Source organism: Ictidomys tridecemlineatus, chromosome 2 (assembly GCF_052094955.1).
Source record: "Ictidomys tridecemlineatus isolate mIctTri1 chromosome 2, mIctTri1.hap1, whole genome shotgun sequence".
In the NCBI taxonomy this organism is placed as follows: domain Eukaryota; kingdom Metazoa; phylum Chordata; class Mammalia; order Rodentia; family Sciuridae; genus Ictidomys; species Ictidomys tridecemlineatus.
In genome coordinates, this window is record NC_135478.1 from 170,745,549 (window position 1) to 170,762,417 (window position 16,869).

Below are 16,869 nucleotides of genomic sequence, written 5' to 3' on the forward strand. Positions count from 1 at the left end.
TCAGGATAGGTCCTTTGCATTGTAAAAGCAATACCATGATTTGCAAAAATCTTTGCATATGTACCTTTCCAAGTGTTTATAGTATCAATAATATGACTTTGAAGGCATAAAATCCAGAATGTTTTGACTATGTTTATGTATTATTGGCCCAATATTTTTAATATTTTACTTTAAAAAGTAAACAAAGTAGGAATATATATTTAATCTGGTAGCCTATTTGTTTGTGGTATGCATATTCAAAAACACACCTGTTCAAACTGTACACAGCACTAAAAGGCTGATGAACTAACCACACTCTAGCATTTCTGGTTAAATGTATTCAGCAATCTGAAAATATTTCTTGAAATACATACCTGCTGCCTTAGACAAACAAATATATTTTTAAGGAAAATATTGATTGACTACTACTAAATGTTTTATGCTTGATATAAATCAAAAACTGTGCAAAATTTTCTCGGTCCTGGAGTCTGCAGGTTTTCAAGAAGTACCTGATATCTGTTGGGTGGTTAAAAGATAGGAACAAATTTATGTGTATTAACTGTTTTTACTTTTCAGGAAGAACGAAAGTACTACTGTTTCAAAGAACATTGTTTTTTATTCCCTTGGTACCAAGTCAATAAAAAGCTCTTCCAGCACAGCAGCTGTTGCTTAATGGCCCTAAAGAGTTAATATACGGCCTAAATTGAACACAAGTCAGTGTCTACACTAAGTAGGCCCTCAATTAGTGTTGATGGATTGACTTTCCCAAGGCAGTAAAAGCACAATTCATAGAGATGGAGTCTATACAATTAAAATCAATAACATTAAGAAAATTGTTTCTTGAATTCTATGCTTTTAGCAATAGAATATGCATAAACTTAGGAACTACATGTACTTATTTTTCGAATTTACTTACATATTTAGAGAGTTCCAATAACTATGCCAATCCAATCTTATTAGGATAAGATAAATTAGGATAAGATAATTACTCTCATTGTGACACAGGAGCAATTATGACAAATTTTGAAAAACCAAATATCGGAAGATAAGATGCAAACATTGACAGTAATAATTTTTAATGTCAGTAATAAAGATTGCCTATCGATGAGAAACATTCCTTCTGAATTGCACATCACATAGCAGATCACACTGAATGTAGAGACTTTGATAACTACATTATTTTAGGCTACTCTGATGACCTGTTTTTGCAGGTGGGCCAGAAGTGATCATTGCATTTGAAAGCATAATGAATTTCCTCTTTGGCTTTCATCAAGGGTGCATGGTTTTACCCCTTGATCAGGTGACAGATCAGAAAGCATCTGCTTAGGCAAAGCAGGATCCTAGAGTGCGAGTGAATGGGCTGCTGTCAACTTGTGTGAGCACTGCTCCTAAATCATATGTCCAACCCAGAGCTGTATTCTCCACTTGAAAAAGTTTGAGCACACAAACTGACAAGCATCTAACAGCACAAAATGGGAAGCGGAATTAGTTCAGAGAGCAAGGAGTCGGCCAAAAGGTCCAAAGAGCTGGAGAAAAAGCTTCAGGAAGATGCTGAGCGGGAAGCAAGAACTGTAAAGTTGCTGCTGTTAGGTAATATTTTTTACCCATTGCTCTAAAAAACTGACTTGTCTTCAACCATGATATGTTTACATTTTTCCAACTTTAAGTGTATTACCCTATGAGGAATTTATTATGAAAATGTGTTTGGAAACACATTTGTATTCACTGTAAATATTTCATAATTTATTATGTTTAGTATTTAAGTACATATTTTTTGTTAAACAGGTAAATATTTATTACATGTTTCAATTTGTCAATTTGCTATTCTAAAAAAAAACTCTTATGCATTTATTATTTTATATCATCCTAGTTATTTCCCAATGTCAGCTTTTTAATACTGAAAACATTCTTCAATTAAAAGTTATAAATAGCTATATTATTTTGTTTGAAGAGAAATGTGTTGAGTGGTTTGAAACCAAAATTAATATATTTATTTAAATTGTGCTATTAAAATCAATTAGTCAAGTAATTTAGAGAGTAATGACAAGGTACTTCAAATTATATCAAAATATTATTTAGATTACTGAATATTACCTGTGTTATTACCTGTCCACTTAAAAAAATACTGCATTTGATTCCTTTTAGAACATGTGTGTGTGAGTGTGTGTGTTCATTTAGTTCAAGAATTATGTTTGTTCTATGTTTTTTATTCATTTTAAATGGAGAGCAATATTTCAAGACAATTTTAAGTTCAATAAACATTTATTTAAATGAAAGAATTAAATAATATGTATCCTACACATTTTTCATACACTGTGAAATATTTAACATACACTTATCTCTGAGACAAAACAACAGGAATTGGGGGCTGATTGCATATGAATGGTAAGTGAGAGGAGGAAATAGGATAGAGCTAGGAACAGTGATTATTTAACTCAGCAATATGTGAAATTCAGGACAAGTTTGAGGCTGGGGAAGAAAGGAGTGGAGTCACTATTTAGGATAAATCCATGATTATTTTTAGTACATCAAAAATGGAAATATCTATTAAGTCAATATATGGGTCTTGAAATTAGGAGGGATAACTCAAGAAGGAGTTATGTATTTTATATATTTAGTCTCTATTTTTTTTCCTAAATGTTTTTCCTTTTCCCAATATCCAGTCAACACAGACAACTTAGTAATTAATTGTGGCTTTTTAAATTTAAATATTAATTTATAATAAAAGTTGTATTCATGATTATTCCCCAAAATTATGAACACTTAGACAATAGATATTTAGTAATCTAAAATAGTCCTGCACTGGAAAAACAAATCATAAATTCTTTATTTTAGTGTCTGTATTTTCTGGCCTAAAGATCATATTATATAAGAAAAATAATATATTTTCAAAAAATAATGTTATCAAAATCCAAGAAAGCTTATATGACACTTAAAAACCAAGTTATGGATGTATGATTCATATACAAAAAGTTGTATGTATTTAATATATACAACCTGATGAGTTTGGACTTAAGTATAATACCACAGCAATCTATACCATTCACAAATTTATCACTTCTAAAAGTTTTTACCACCCTCCTCATTACTATTATTATTTTATGATAAGATAAAAATATCTAGAAAATAGCAAATGTTTAATTATACAACACAGTATTATTCATTATAAGTTATAATGGGTACTATGAATATTATCACCAATTTTTTAAAATCATTAAATCAGAAGGTGGACTATTAAATAAAAGATAACTTTAAAAGATAGAACACAAGAGATTTCACTATAAATAAAACATTTAAATAGTTTGGCTGATAAGGAATATTATAAATTGATGTTGCTTATGATTGCTATATTACAAAAACAGGCACTCAATATACAAATACCACACAATTGCTTATGTGATGCACTGAAATACATTACTTATGTGTTACCTATGCTAAAATATTTACATTGAATCTAACCAGACACAACATATGTGAAAATAGTCCCATACCTTAGGAAAATGCTAACATCAGGAAAAAAGTGATAATATAACAAGAGAATATTTGCTAAATTAAGAGTTTAAATAACATAACAACAAAGGAAAAGTATAAGCTATGATTGTATCTTGAATGCAAGAAATACAAAAAGCACAAAACAATTTTGGTGACAATCAGTTAAATTTGAATATGTAGTGTTTGTTAGGTACCTTCTTGGTTCAATATAAATTTTCTTACAGTAAGCATGAAAATACTATTTTATTCTATAGAAAAAAAATGGCCTTATTCTTAGAAGAGACATTCTTATGCATCTTTTGGTTAAATTGTTTGATCGCTTTCAAAAGATCAGCAAAAAAAGGATATAAAAATGTATACAGAAGTGTGTATATGTATATATGCCTATTAATGAGAAAGCAAATAGGCAAACCATTCATAATTGGTAAAGTCAACATAAAATGCAGCTTTCAAAGTACTGTGTTTTCAAACTTCTATAGGTTTTAATGTTATCACAACTAAAAGTTTGGAAAAAATAAACATTGTTTTATTCTTTATTTCTGTCAAAGAAAATGCACAAATTTATCTGAAAATGTATTAATCTTGTTTTAGAAGTAAATTGTACAAAACAGTCCATGGACATATCATCTCAACACTATAAAACTTTTTAAAGAAATTATTCTTAGTTCATTATTTGATAACTTGATGACAAAAATCTGACAAAGAAAAGGGCTGGTATTCATTCTCACAGATAGAGATACACAAGCCAAGTCAAAATACTAGTTAACTGGTGTCAACGATGTATAGAATGTAAGGGGAAAAAAGGAACCAAGGAAGGGTGCAGGTTGAAATACTATCAAAACATGAGTTAATATTATTTACCATATTATCATATCAAAGGAGATAATCACCATAATTATATCAGGAGATGTGAAAAAATAATAATAGCATTCTTCACTCATCTCTAATAACACTTTTCAAACAGGGAAGAGAAGGGAATTCCCTTAACCAGATAAACAGTATGTACAGAAGTCTTCTATGCTCATCATACTTAATGACGCATATTTAACATTGTTGACTACGTATCTTGAACAAGGACTTACAATGATTAATGGGTTTCCTGTTAACAAAATATGAGAGCTTCCTGCCCTTGACCATTTCCTCTTCAACACCCCTATCAGGGATTTGGGTGAAGGTGGATAAGACATGCATTTCAAACTCAAGTAAGATTTAATGGGAAGGATATAGTAATAGACTAAGTCAAAATTCTAAATGTTCTATATGAGCAAAAAAAATGCATATTTTCATTTGAAAGAAAATAAATAATAACCCAATGTTGTTTATTTTTTCCAAAACTTTTATTTCAATTTTATTATTATTATTTTTGCTACTGGGATTAAACCTGGGGTCTTTTATCACTGAGCTCTGTCCCCAGCTTTTTTTAATTTCTTTTTTTTTTAAAACAGGTTCTCACTAATTTCCTTAAGGCCTCCCTAAATTGCTGAGGCTGAACTCAAAATCATGATTTTCCTGCTTTAGTCTCTTCATTCCAAAATTTTACCATTGTAAAACCTATATAATTTTGATAAAATTGAAGTCTAGAAACCTGTATCAAAAAGCTAATCATTATATATACATATATATTTCTATATATATATTTCATATACACACAGTTTGTGGAATAAGCTATATAGAATGAATTGATGTGAAAAAAATAGAAACATTTTAATTAGAGCCTCTATGTAGGTGAAAAATGTGATAACAACAAAAGGCCCAGGGAAGGGAGCAAACAAATCATAGTCTCTATTATGAAGAACATTTTATTAAAAAACAAGCATCAGGTGAGGCAGACTTAGTTTGCACTCCTATCCTACTATATTAGGATATCAATACTCTTTGTAAATATTGTATCTTCAGCACAGTTTTCACTCTTGACATTCCAGAAGAATGTTGGTTCTTGCATGGAATGTAGTTCAGAGGGTAAGAGGTCTAACAGTCATGCTCCAATGAAAGAATTAAAAGAATGTAATACACTGTACTTGGGAAATCTCTTTATAAAGATGGTAGCACATTCTTCAAATGTGAGAAAATATTGAGATCTCACTCTATGTTACACTATGTTCTAGGTCATTTATATCCATAATTTAATCCTCACAATCCCTAAACTTTTAAAAAAGAGGAAGCTGACTCTCACAGACATTATATTTAATGAAGATAACAAGTCATAGTCAGAAACGAGTGTAAGCCTGTATTTAACCCCCAAACCATAAGGATGCCTATGCCATGTTTCTTCTCTGAGTCCAGACTATTTGAAGGGCGGTCACGTAAAAGAGACAGAAATTTTTGATGTTGCTAAATTAGAAGGAGGGATAATGAGTAGAGCAAAATCATTGTTTCAAAAAAGACTCCTCAAAACATTTTTAGTGTCAACAGATGACAGCCAACACTGCAATACAATTTGTCTATAAAATCACACTTTCCACATTAACTTAAAATGGGAGCAAAAAGATTTATAAAGTAAGTATTGAAACACTTTTAACACTGATTTTATCAGTGTATACCTAAAAAGAATGTGACATGACAGCACATTAATGTGGGAGTCAGGATAGTTTCTCTGTTTTGAGGAGATGACGAACATTGAATAACTACTTTAATCTCTACTGGACAATTTCTCTCATGTGCATAATAAAACTGTATACATAGCTGGATAATTTCTAAAGTTTCTACTCTATAATTATATAATTTTTAAGACCATCTACAAAAAAACTTACTTATGGGCTGAGGTTGTGATTTAGCAGTAGAGCATTAGCCTAGCATTGATACTGTCCAGCTTTAATTTTTTTTTTCATATTTGCACATAAAATATGGAATAAAAATCCCTAATTTATTATATTTATAACAAAATAATTGAGTATTAAATTAAAATAATTGAGAAGTATAAATTTAAATATTTAGTTATTTGAAACATTATCTGCTTCAGAGGAACAAATGCATATCTTCTTAAAATTCCCTTGGTACCCCTTGACTTAGAAAATAATGTTAGTGAGGACCATAATTTGAAGGGAAGAGATTATTTCAGGACACTCTCAGCATATGTGAACATGCTGTTATGGTGTCTATATTTGACTCTGTAACATGATCTAATCCTGCAAGAATGGAATGGTGATTGTGAACTAAACCCGACAATCAATGTGAGAGTGGGACTGAGCACTTACTTCATTTCTAAAATAACTTTGCAATGAAGTTTTAAATAATCAAAGAGATTTTAGATAGAATTTTTTTTCTTTAGGATTTTTCATACTAATATTATAGTTGATTATATTGGACCTTCATATAGAATAATGAAGTCACTACATAGAGCAAGGATGGTCCAGAAACCTTTTGAAAAGTATTCTAAGGGAAAAGTATTAATTTTTAATATGAAGCTTCATTAAAAGCCGCAAGTCATTTTTTTTTTACCTAACTTAGATACATTAAGAATTGCCAGCTAAATTACAAACAACTGGTATGTAAAAATATACCTTCTAGCCTCAGGAATAATTTTAGAAATCCAGGTCTTAGTGTCATTATTAAGATTACCAACTGACTATTCAGTTGCCCTTGGCATTCATTGGCTCAACATGTATGCATTCTAACAACCAAGGATCAAAAATACTCAAAAAGAAATTGCAGTTGTACTAACCATGTTTAAATTTTTTCTTGTCATTATTACCTAAGCAATAGAGTATAAAATTAGTAGGAGGGATAATGTTAGCCATTATAAGTAATCTAGGGAAGATTTTAAATGTGGATAGAATGTGCATAGATTATGAGCCAATATGTCATATAATAAACCTGAGCTTCCAAAGACTTTAGTATCTGCAAGGGCTACTGGAGTCAAACTGTTATGGTACTCAGGAATGACAGGAACTAGTCTATAACAATAGGCATAAAATGAAATTTATTTGTGATTAAATTTATCTGACCAACAGTAGTTTTTAATGCAATATCTGTTCATGATACACATGCTCATATAGTTTTGGAAAATTCCCTTTTTCTTCTTTTTGTGGTGCTGGGAATTGAACGCAGGACCTCATGTATGCTACATACACACTCTACTATTGAGCTACAACTCCAGTCTCAATTCTGGAAAATTCTTACAAACTTTCTCTCAAGGTAGCTATTTCATTTAAGATAAAACATCTAAATAGTTTTTATGTCATTGTGGGAATCATAGACAATATTGAATTATTTAAGGTAACTCAATTGACATTTAGCAACAAGATCTTCTTTACTCAATCTCATATTTTCTCCACAAATAATTTCCCCAGTATTTCCACTATGAACAAAATACACTAAATACAGCTGCATGGGCTATTACTGAAGTTCCGAACTTTTCTCTCATATATCCATGTATCTGTAATGAAATATCAAGTCTGTAAAAATATATATATATATATACATGGAGAAGTGAGACAATCTACAAAACTGTCATCTGTGTTGGATGAAGTTATAATATCTAACATTCACTTTCATTGTTAGAGAGTTAAAAACTCTATCAAGAGAAGTTTTATAATTTTATTGGATAATTTTCCATTCAATGTGATGTATATCTTATAGCAAAATAGCAAATTTTCTAAAATCAGCAAACAAGAATATTGTGCAAATTTCATTATTTGGGGCTCTTGCCACTCTCCCAAACAAAAACTCTTAGGCATGCATAATAATATAGACATTTTTCTTCCAAAAATGTGCAAGGTGGTATATAATCTGATTTTATTTTATTCCTAGATATTTCATTCTTGGGCATTACTGATTCCACTAAAAGAAATGGTCATACCCAATCTGTCAGTTTGTGTTTAGTTATGTTAGATAAAGTCAATGAAGAAATATTAGCAAATTACTTTGGTTGATTTTTATATTCATCAACTTTGTTGTTAACTTTCACTACCCATGGTATAGAGCTCACTGACACAAAAGCATAAAAAGAACTCTGGAGGTTTATCCAGCAGAAAGAATCTGTATATCATCACCACACAATGAAACATTATTACTATAGTTTCACCATTGTTATTTCCTCAGTATTATATAAGGTAGGCCTTGATTTAGACAACTGCACAAAATAGCTATATTTAGATAGGCCAGGGACAAGATAAAAATGCTGTGAAACAGAATTAAATTTAGGTGTAGCTACATCTGTTCATCAAAGCTTAATAAAACATTTTAATCCTACGAAGTAAAAATTACATATAGTACAAAGGACAGAATCTTACTTTTTAAAATTTTTCTTATATGCAGTGTTGAGAATTGAACCCAGTGCCTAACACATGTAAGGCAAGCATTCTGCCATTGAGCCACAACCCCAGCCTCAGAATTTTATTTTTGAAGTATGAGTTTAAATAATTTGCTTCATTGATAATCTATCGAGTTAGGTACCAAATGATTTGGATACCTTCATGAACAAAACAAAGATCCTGACAGAAAACTGACAGGAAAAATGATTAAGCATGTAGAAGAGGATATAGGCTAGCAAAAAAAAAAAAAAAAAAGTAAATATAGAGTAGGGAAAGAATGATAGAGTGGTTGAGGGTTGGTGTAAAAGTCTAAATTAGGGGGCTGGGGATGTGGCTCAAGTGGTAGCGCGCTTCTCTCTCTCTCTCCCTCCCACCCCCCCCCTCTCTCTCTCCTCTCTCTCTCCTCTCTCTCTCTCTTTAAAAAAAAAGTCTAAATTAGGGTAGATACTCATGTTAGTATAATTTGGATAAAACTGAGATTTAGGATTATCAATTGTCATGCTACCTTTGCTTATATATAAATCATGCTACTTTTAGTAAAAACAAGGCAGTTGACTACCATGCTGTTAAAAAGATAATATCTATGTCTATTTGTTATCCTGAATTTTCAGAAATCTGAAAATTGCCCTAGTTGCACAAGTTTGAAATCTGTACAAAGAAAGAAGGTACATTTAGACTTCAAAAATGTCCTAGGACCCAATTTCTGAAACTGGTTCTAATATATGAAGCCATTTGCTTCTCCTAGAGATACAGAAATTAGCATCAACAGTGTAAAACTCTACTTTAACATTTGAGATCATGCTTTTGACTCTTGTGGTTTCAATATCATGGTTTGGTTGATAAATGAAACTCTGAGACACATTTAAGATATGATATTGTGTTAATTATAAAATTCTGGGTTTTCTTCAACAACACTTTATACATACATAATACATAAAAATTTCATGATCTAATTTATGTTGCTACACTTAACTCCTTTTTGGTGACTTCCTACTTGGATCTGTAAAATCAGAAAAGTTAAAACTCCGAGAAGTTGCCTGAATTTACTTCTTTCCACCCCTACCCCCAGCATGTCTAAGATTCATAGATAAGTAACTTAGTACATTTTCTGTTGCTAATAACACAATACCAAGACCTGGTAAGCTATAAAGAAAAAAAAATGGTTTATTTTTTGCCAATGTTTCTAGTCCACGGTAAAGGGCCCTGGTGATGGCCTTCTTGTTGGCAGAATCCCAACACAGTGCAGGGCTTCACATGGTGAGAGACAGGGTGTGTGAGAAGCCTAACCAAAGTGGCTTTTATAGCAGATTCACTCTTGATGCAACCCATTAAACCTAAACTTCATAAATGGATTGATTCCTGAGGTTTGTCCAGCAGAGCCTTAATCAACCCTTAAGGATTCCATCTGACTTCATCTCCTAATATCCCATCATGGGGATTGAATTTCAACCTGAGTTTCTGAGAGAAGAAATCATTTGCTAACTGTGGCAATAATTAAATATTTTCATCAAATGCTCTCATTTTCATTGTCATTCTCAGTATCTTTACTTCTGTGTTCCTGCCCTCTTAAACATCCTTCATGTTAATATCCCTGAGCTCCACTGCATGTACACCAATAGATACCTGCCTATATCTGATACATACATGAGTGTTTCTCTTGGTCAGTGGCTTGTGCCTTTTTTTGTTTGTTTGTTTTTTAATCCAATTTGTCCTTTTTTGTTTGTTTTTACTTTTTGTTTCTGCATCAATTTATAATCTTATCCAAGAAAATCTGGCTACTTCAAGATTGTGAGAATTTATTCTTCCATGAATTTCTCTCAGACTTTTATAAATATGGGGTTTATATATGTTTATCAATGATTTCAAATTAATTTTTAGTACATTGGGATGTGAGTCAATGTTCTTTTTATATACAGCTATCCAGTTGCTCCAGCTTTACTTGCTAAGCACATGGAGGTATCCGCAATAGGATAGTATATTGTTCTATGAATCATTGCAGAGTTTTTAGATCCTTGGATCCTCAGATAACATTGCTTTACATGTATACTTACACTGTAAGTGTGTGAAGAATTCATGCTTATTATAAGAGTTCTCTAGTGCTCTTGGGAGGTAATTATTCTCAGTTTGTAAGTGAGAAAATTAAGGGATTGAAGTATTTACTGAAGATATAACACAGTCACACAAAGAGATGGAAGCAAACCTCAAACCTTGTTCATCACATTCTACTTTAGTGTTTCTTAATTTTCATTTCCCAAATAAATACTTGTAAATGACAAACATGATTCAAGAGATATCCTCCAAAGACCCTGCGATGTAACCAGGAACAACCAACTCCTTTCATCCGGGATTCGTGTTTTATCTTATAGAAGTCATGAGTGTTTTTTATTCCTCTATAGGATGCTTGATACAAAAACTAAAGTTTTATATTGTATATCATCAATTAAAGTACACATTCCAGATAAATGCAATATATTTCTCTGTAGAACTACTACTGGTTTCTTACTTGCAATCTCCCACACCATCCTTCTAGGCTGCACCTAGGAATGCATAAGGCATTTTGTGACATTCTCACATGAATCCTCACCCCATGGGCTCCTTAGGCTTGCTTTCTATTATTAGAAACTTTTCTTTGTTCAAATACAAGAGATTGTACCAAGGTAAATAAGATACTGGAGAGAAGAACCCGTCTAGTTATAATAGACTTTGAACAGATCTGGAAATAAAAAAAGTTATTGCCTAGTTCTTGTTATTTCTTCTTGCCTTTTATTAAAATAAGATGTATGAGGAAACATTTTGGGAGAGCAAGAGTGACTTAGAGACTGAGGAAATTTTGGACTATTTCCTTGGGTTGCAAAGCCAGGAGGTATTAGCTTCTCAAATTGTTCAATCGCAATGATACAATTCTGTTCTGGCACTATACAACCCCTGCTTTAGGAGATATTATTAGGTGAGGCAACTGTTAAAATTTACACATGAGAAAGTGACAGGTTTTAATATTTATACCAATTTTGCATATTGCTTGATAACATTCCCTTCTTTTTGTTGCAGGAGCAGGTGAATCTGGAAAAAGTACAATCGTTAAACAAATGAAGTAAGTATAGAACTATGTAAAATGTTTAATATTTCATGTCAGTCCATGTAGTTGACCATTCTTATAGTAAATGCTTTGAGAAATGTTGATTGGTAATCTCATTTACTACATATCACTACTAGAGCAGGTAGTAGTGATAGAGCTATCCTAGTTCTTAGTCAAATATTCCCTTGCTTCTTCAAGAGAAAGCCTAACAGAGAAGTAATACTTGCTATTACCATTTTTCTTTTAAATTTTGCTTCTCAACAGGATAAATACTAAAAGCAGCCATGATTTAATTATTTTAATCTGGGAATGATCTAGAGGCCCTATTACTGTAGGCAGAAGCAAAAATCATTTTAAAATATGTCAGTTATCCATTTGAGGAAACAATATTTTTTAATCCCTGGCATTTTGCCTATGTGGAAATGAAATGCATACTTAAATTACTGCTATAATGGATTTCAATTTATTTTGCTTTTGTTTTCTATACTTTTTTGTCCTTTATAATTAAATAACTAGACCTATATTTCTTAATGAAAAATAAGGGGCAAAAAAGTGCTAAAAATAAAATGACAAGGTCTAAAATGAATAAAGTAGTGATGGAAAAATTAACATAAATGAGTGAAACTTTAACTCTGACCCTGCTAAAAAATTTTAAGGGACAATTGTCACTGTATAAAAAGGGGGAGGAAAGGGAAGGGGAATACTATTTTAGAATATTTTTAAATGTTAAAAAGCCTTATTCTTTCAGATATATTAAATTAGGGAATGACCCCAGTCAATGATGAAACTATTGGGTTACAATAAAAATTACTGCTTGTTTCATTTCTTTTCTTCTATTTCAATAACAATTTGAAGCATGCAAAAGTAAAAATAAAATAATTGAAATATCCAAATTTTGAAAATGTGTGTATAAGGAGATTTATACCATTAATTAATAAAATATGAGGTAGAATAAAGTACCATGAATTAGGAGAAAACACAGCCAAATAGGTTATAAAATTATGGATCTATTCATCCTTCAATTGTAATATTATGCAGCCATTACGTACGTATGTGAGAGTTTCACTTACCATAGTGCTTAATATATATTGAAAGCTTGGTAATTGAAATTATCTGTATGTTCATACAGATCTTTCTTCCTAGAATCATCTATAAATAACTACTATCTAGAAATGACAATTTGACCATTTGACCATGTAGGAATAACTACTTATACCTGAATAATCAGCTACTCATCATTGTCCCTGGAAAATCTTTCCTGCCACCATCCATATACCCACTCTTTATAGAGTTCATAATTCTCTTTCTTTTATAATGCTTCTCATCACATGCAGATGTTGCTATAAATGTCCACATTACACACACATACACATACACACACAAAAAAAAACCACCCTGTTTGTATTCTCTTCTTTTCTGTAACATAGTATTCTCCAACAGAACATTGATGATGATATCTATGCTCTCCAAAATGATAGCTTCTAGCCACATGTGGCTTTAATAACCACTTGAAATCCAGCCAGGATGATTGAGCAATTAATTTTTTTATTTTTAATTTTAAATAATACAGCTATTGTATACAGTATTTTATAGTAGGGCTCTAGTGTATATATTTTGGGGGAGGAGAGACTAGTATGATTCACTCGTTCTTTTTAGTAAATAATGCAGTATGTAGCAGAAAATATCCAATAAAGCTTACTCATTTGAACAGAGATAGAAGGAACCAACTTAGAGAGCTCTGTATTATGGAAATCAATGTATGCAACTCCTGAAAAAAATGTTTCTTGAAGACCCACTTCAACTGGATATTTTTAATTTTGCTTTTATCATTTTTCTTAACATTTCTTTGCCTTCTGATAAAAAGAGTCATCAGAATTTGTTCCACCAGGAACACATAAATGTTCCAACTTTGTTCATAACTACTATTTTAATTTAACATTTAAAATATTTTCCAGTTTTATTTTTAATCAGGATTTCTTTAATGAACTTGTTCTTGATCTCTTCATAAAGACATATCACCTTTTTATTCTATAATTTCTGAGCATTTTGTTTATCTAAGTTATTTAATTGTTAAATGCAGCAAGATGATCATGTACCTACTTAGAAATGCAGCATTTATTGATAATCAAATGGAAAGGAAGGAAGAAAGGAAGGAAGGAAGGAAGGAAGGAAGGAAGGAAGGAAGGAAGGAAGGAAGGAAGGAAGGAAGGAAGAAAGGAAGGAAGGAAATAGGGAAAGAGTGAGTCAGCCAGCCAGCTGGCCAAGCCCAATAATCACTCTTTCTAGTTGCAGATTCCTGTAGTTGATGGTTTTAATTTCTTCAAAGCTAGCAGAGGCACTTGTACACATTTTATTTCCTATGCTAAAGTTTTTATGTCTTCAGATACAGTAAAAATATTTAGAAATAAGACAGCCAAAAATAAATATATAGCACTCCAAAATCAATAAGGGAAAAAAAAAACAGAAAGGAGCAAGACAAACTATACAATCGAAATGAAAAAAAAAAGAAAAAAAAGTCCAGTAAGCACGAGCAAAATTATTTTAAATTATTATTCCAAAACTATTAGTAAAACCTTGTCTTGTGACTCAATGAGTGGAAGGAAGATAAGAGATCAGCCAAATAAAGTGTCTGGCTATTTCAACTCGAAGGCTCTGTGGCACGTACACAGAACGGAGTGACAGGAATTAAGAGAGGACAATTACCTGCATTTTTTAAAAAGTAGGTAAAAAAATTAAAAAAGAAATGCCTTTGTTAAAGCTATAAATAGAAAGTAGGCACTCCTATTTTCCAGGGTGTCTTAAGTGATAGGAAAAGACATGAATGCCCTACTAAATGATTTTACTTCCTCTAAATATTATGCTGTAAACACTATACCAGGTTTCAGTATCTTAATATATCTTTATCCTGGAAATATGGAAATTTTTCTCCAGTAAAAGAAATCCACAGTCTAAGTAAAATCATAATTTAGCCATTTTAGAAGTAGTTTTACCTAGAAAAAATTTCTATATACTCTTTGTATTTAGCATGGGTAGCCCAGAAAGAAAATATTGTATTAAAGAATAATGATAATAAAAATTCAAAACCATAAAGTCACTGGGGCTTAGCCTATACATATTTTTAATGAATATATACAGTTATTTCATTCTAGGAATTTATTGTGTCTGTGCTTTAGTGTTACAATAATTTTGGAACTCACAAAAACCTTTTCTTGTTTAAATTATAGGATCATCCACAAGAATGGTTATAGTGAGCAAGAATGCATGGAGTTCAAAGCAGTAATTTACAGTAACACATTGCAATCCATCCTAGCCATTGTGAAAGCCATGACCACCCTTGGGATTGATTATGGAAATCCCAGAAGTGCTGTAAGTACATAAATAATGACAATTAAGGTCATTCAATGGAGTTTGAGCCATAAGACGTTAGAAATTAAAATGTTTGAGGTTCTAATCAATATCAAAAATTTAAGAACATGAAATCATAATTTTTGAAACATTAGATCTATTCAGATTTAAATTTCTTATTTTCCTATAAATAAAATTTCTCTTTTATACTGTGTGGTATAAAATTTATTCAACATTAACTGTTTTCCTAAGGATCAAATCTAATATAGAATATTGCACTATAATGAAGAAAAATATTTTTAAGGATTAAAAAAGAATTTATTTATATAAAAGGATTTATTGCATAAAATTCAATGTGAAATATCCCTACACTTTTTTTAGTTTAAAAGTGAGACGTCTCGAGGAGAATTTTTTAAGGTTTTTAATATTAACACCACAATTATCATTAATGTTCAATGACAATTACAAAGCTTATGTAGCAAAAGGGAAACTCTTATTTTACAATGTAACTTTTTTAGAAAAGAATTCAAAATTATAGAAATAAATAAAATACTTGCATACTAAATATACTCCAGTAATGATAGTTTTGTTTTTAAGGTAACATTAAATAATTTGATTTTTTTCTCTTTTTTATATTGTATAATTACCTCACATTACAATAAATATAAATTCACTTACTTTAAAAGTTTATATGAAAACATATAAGGCCATTCTTCTAGTTGGCAAATTAAACATATATTATTACTGGAAGACCAATTGTTGATGCCCCTCATAAAAAGAGTAATTGACTATAATCTATAAGAATAGCTCATCCATGTCCATATGGTCCCTCCAGGAGCATCTGGTTACCCCCAGGGGATATCAACTGAACTGTTCCAATGTAATTCTTAGATATCTTGTTATAGAAAGAATAAAAATATAAGAACAGTATAGTAAGAATAAGGAAGAAAGCCGCATGACCCTATAAGTCATTAGGATGAAAAAAAAAAGGTATTTTCTGTATTGTTAATTTTAAATGGAAAGACAAATCCCCTTTCTTCTGTCATTTTTTCTCCATAAAAGGAGGAAATGCTAAGGATGCTATTCCCATGGATAGTTTATAAGGCCTAGACCAGGGGTCTCCTGACTTCCATGTCTATCTTTCCCTATAGCTAACACCACTGAGTTACCTTGTTTTCAATATCCACTTTCCTTCTCACCTGGGTAAAGAGAACTTGGAGGAGCTGAACTCCAAGATCCTATTATTCTTTATCATTCTGAAACTTAGTGACTATGTTCTATCTAAGGGTAGTTCACCTATCTCTCACCTTGAATTTTCCTAGGGTCCTAAGATTTTAAACTGGCCTTTAAGAGATAACCTAATATGGCTTCCTTAATTTAAAGATGAGAAAGAAAAGCTCCAAAGATGATTAATTGGCTTGCCTCAAATAGCTCAAGTTTAGGGTTAAAAACCACTTCTGGTTTCTACTACAGTGCTTTCCCTTATAAAGAAATTGTTTTGTTGTTGTTGTTGTTGTTCATATGCTTGTTATAATAAGGAATATTTTTCCCCCAGCAATAATAGTTACTGAATTACCTGTACCCTCCAAATTCCTTTGACAGTGATTTAGTGATGTTTGAATTTGCATGTCACAACCTTGCCTTTTGATACTTTTTTCTTTCGTTTTTTGGTACTAGGAATTGAACCCAGGGGCGCTTAGCCACTGAGCCATATCCCCAGCCAAT

The 16,869-nt window shown here is 31.3% G+C and overlaps 1 protein-coding gene across 1 annotated transcript in view; it reads left to right on the forward strand.

Moving 5' to 3' along the window:
* Positions 1 to 1,291: 1,291 nt before the first annotated feature.
* Gnat3 (G protein subunit alpha transducin 3) overlaps positions 1,292 to 16,869 on the forward strand; it is a 41,416-nt gene continuing 25,838 nt past the window's right edge. Inside the window, exons 1-3 of the mRNA XM_005340668.5 lie at positions 1,292 to 1,569; positions 11,772 to 11,814; positions 15,024 to 15,165. Of these exons, the coding sequence (XP_005340725.1) occupies positions 1,452 to 1,569; positions 11,772 to 11,814; positions 15,024 to 15,165 (303 nt within the window). The 5' untranslated portion in view covers positions 1,292 to 1,451. The remainder of the gene's footprint in view (positions 1,570 to 11,771; positions 11,815 to 15,023; positions 15,166 to 16,869) is intronic.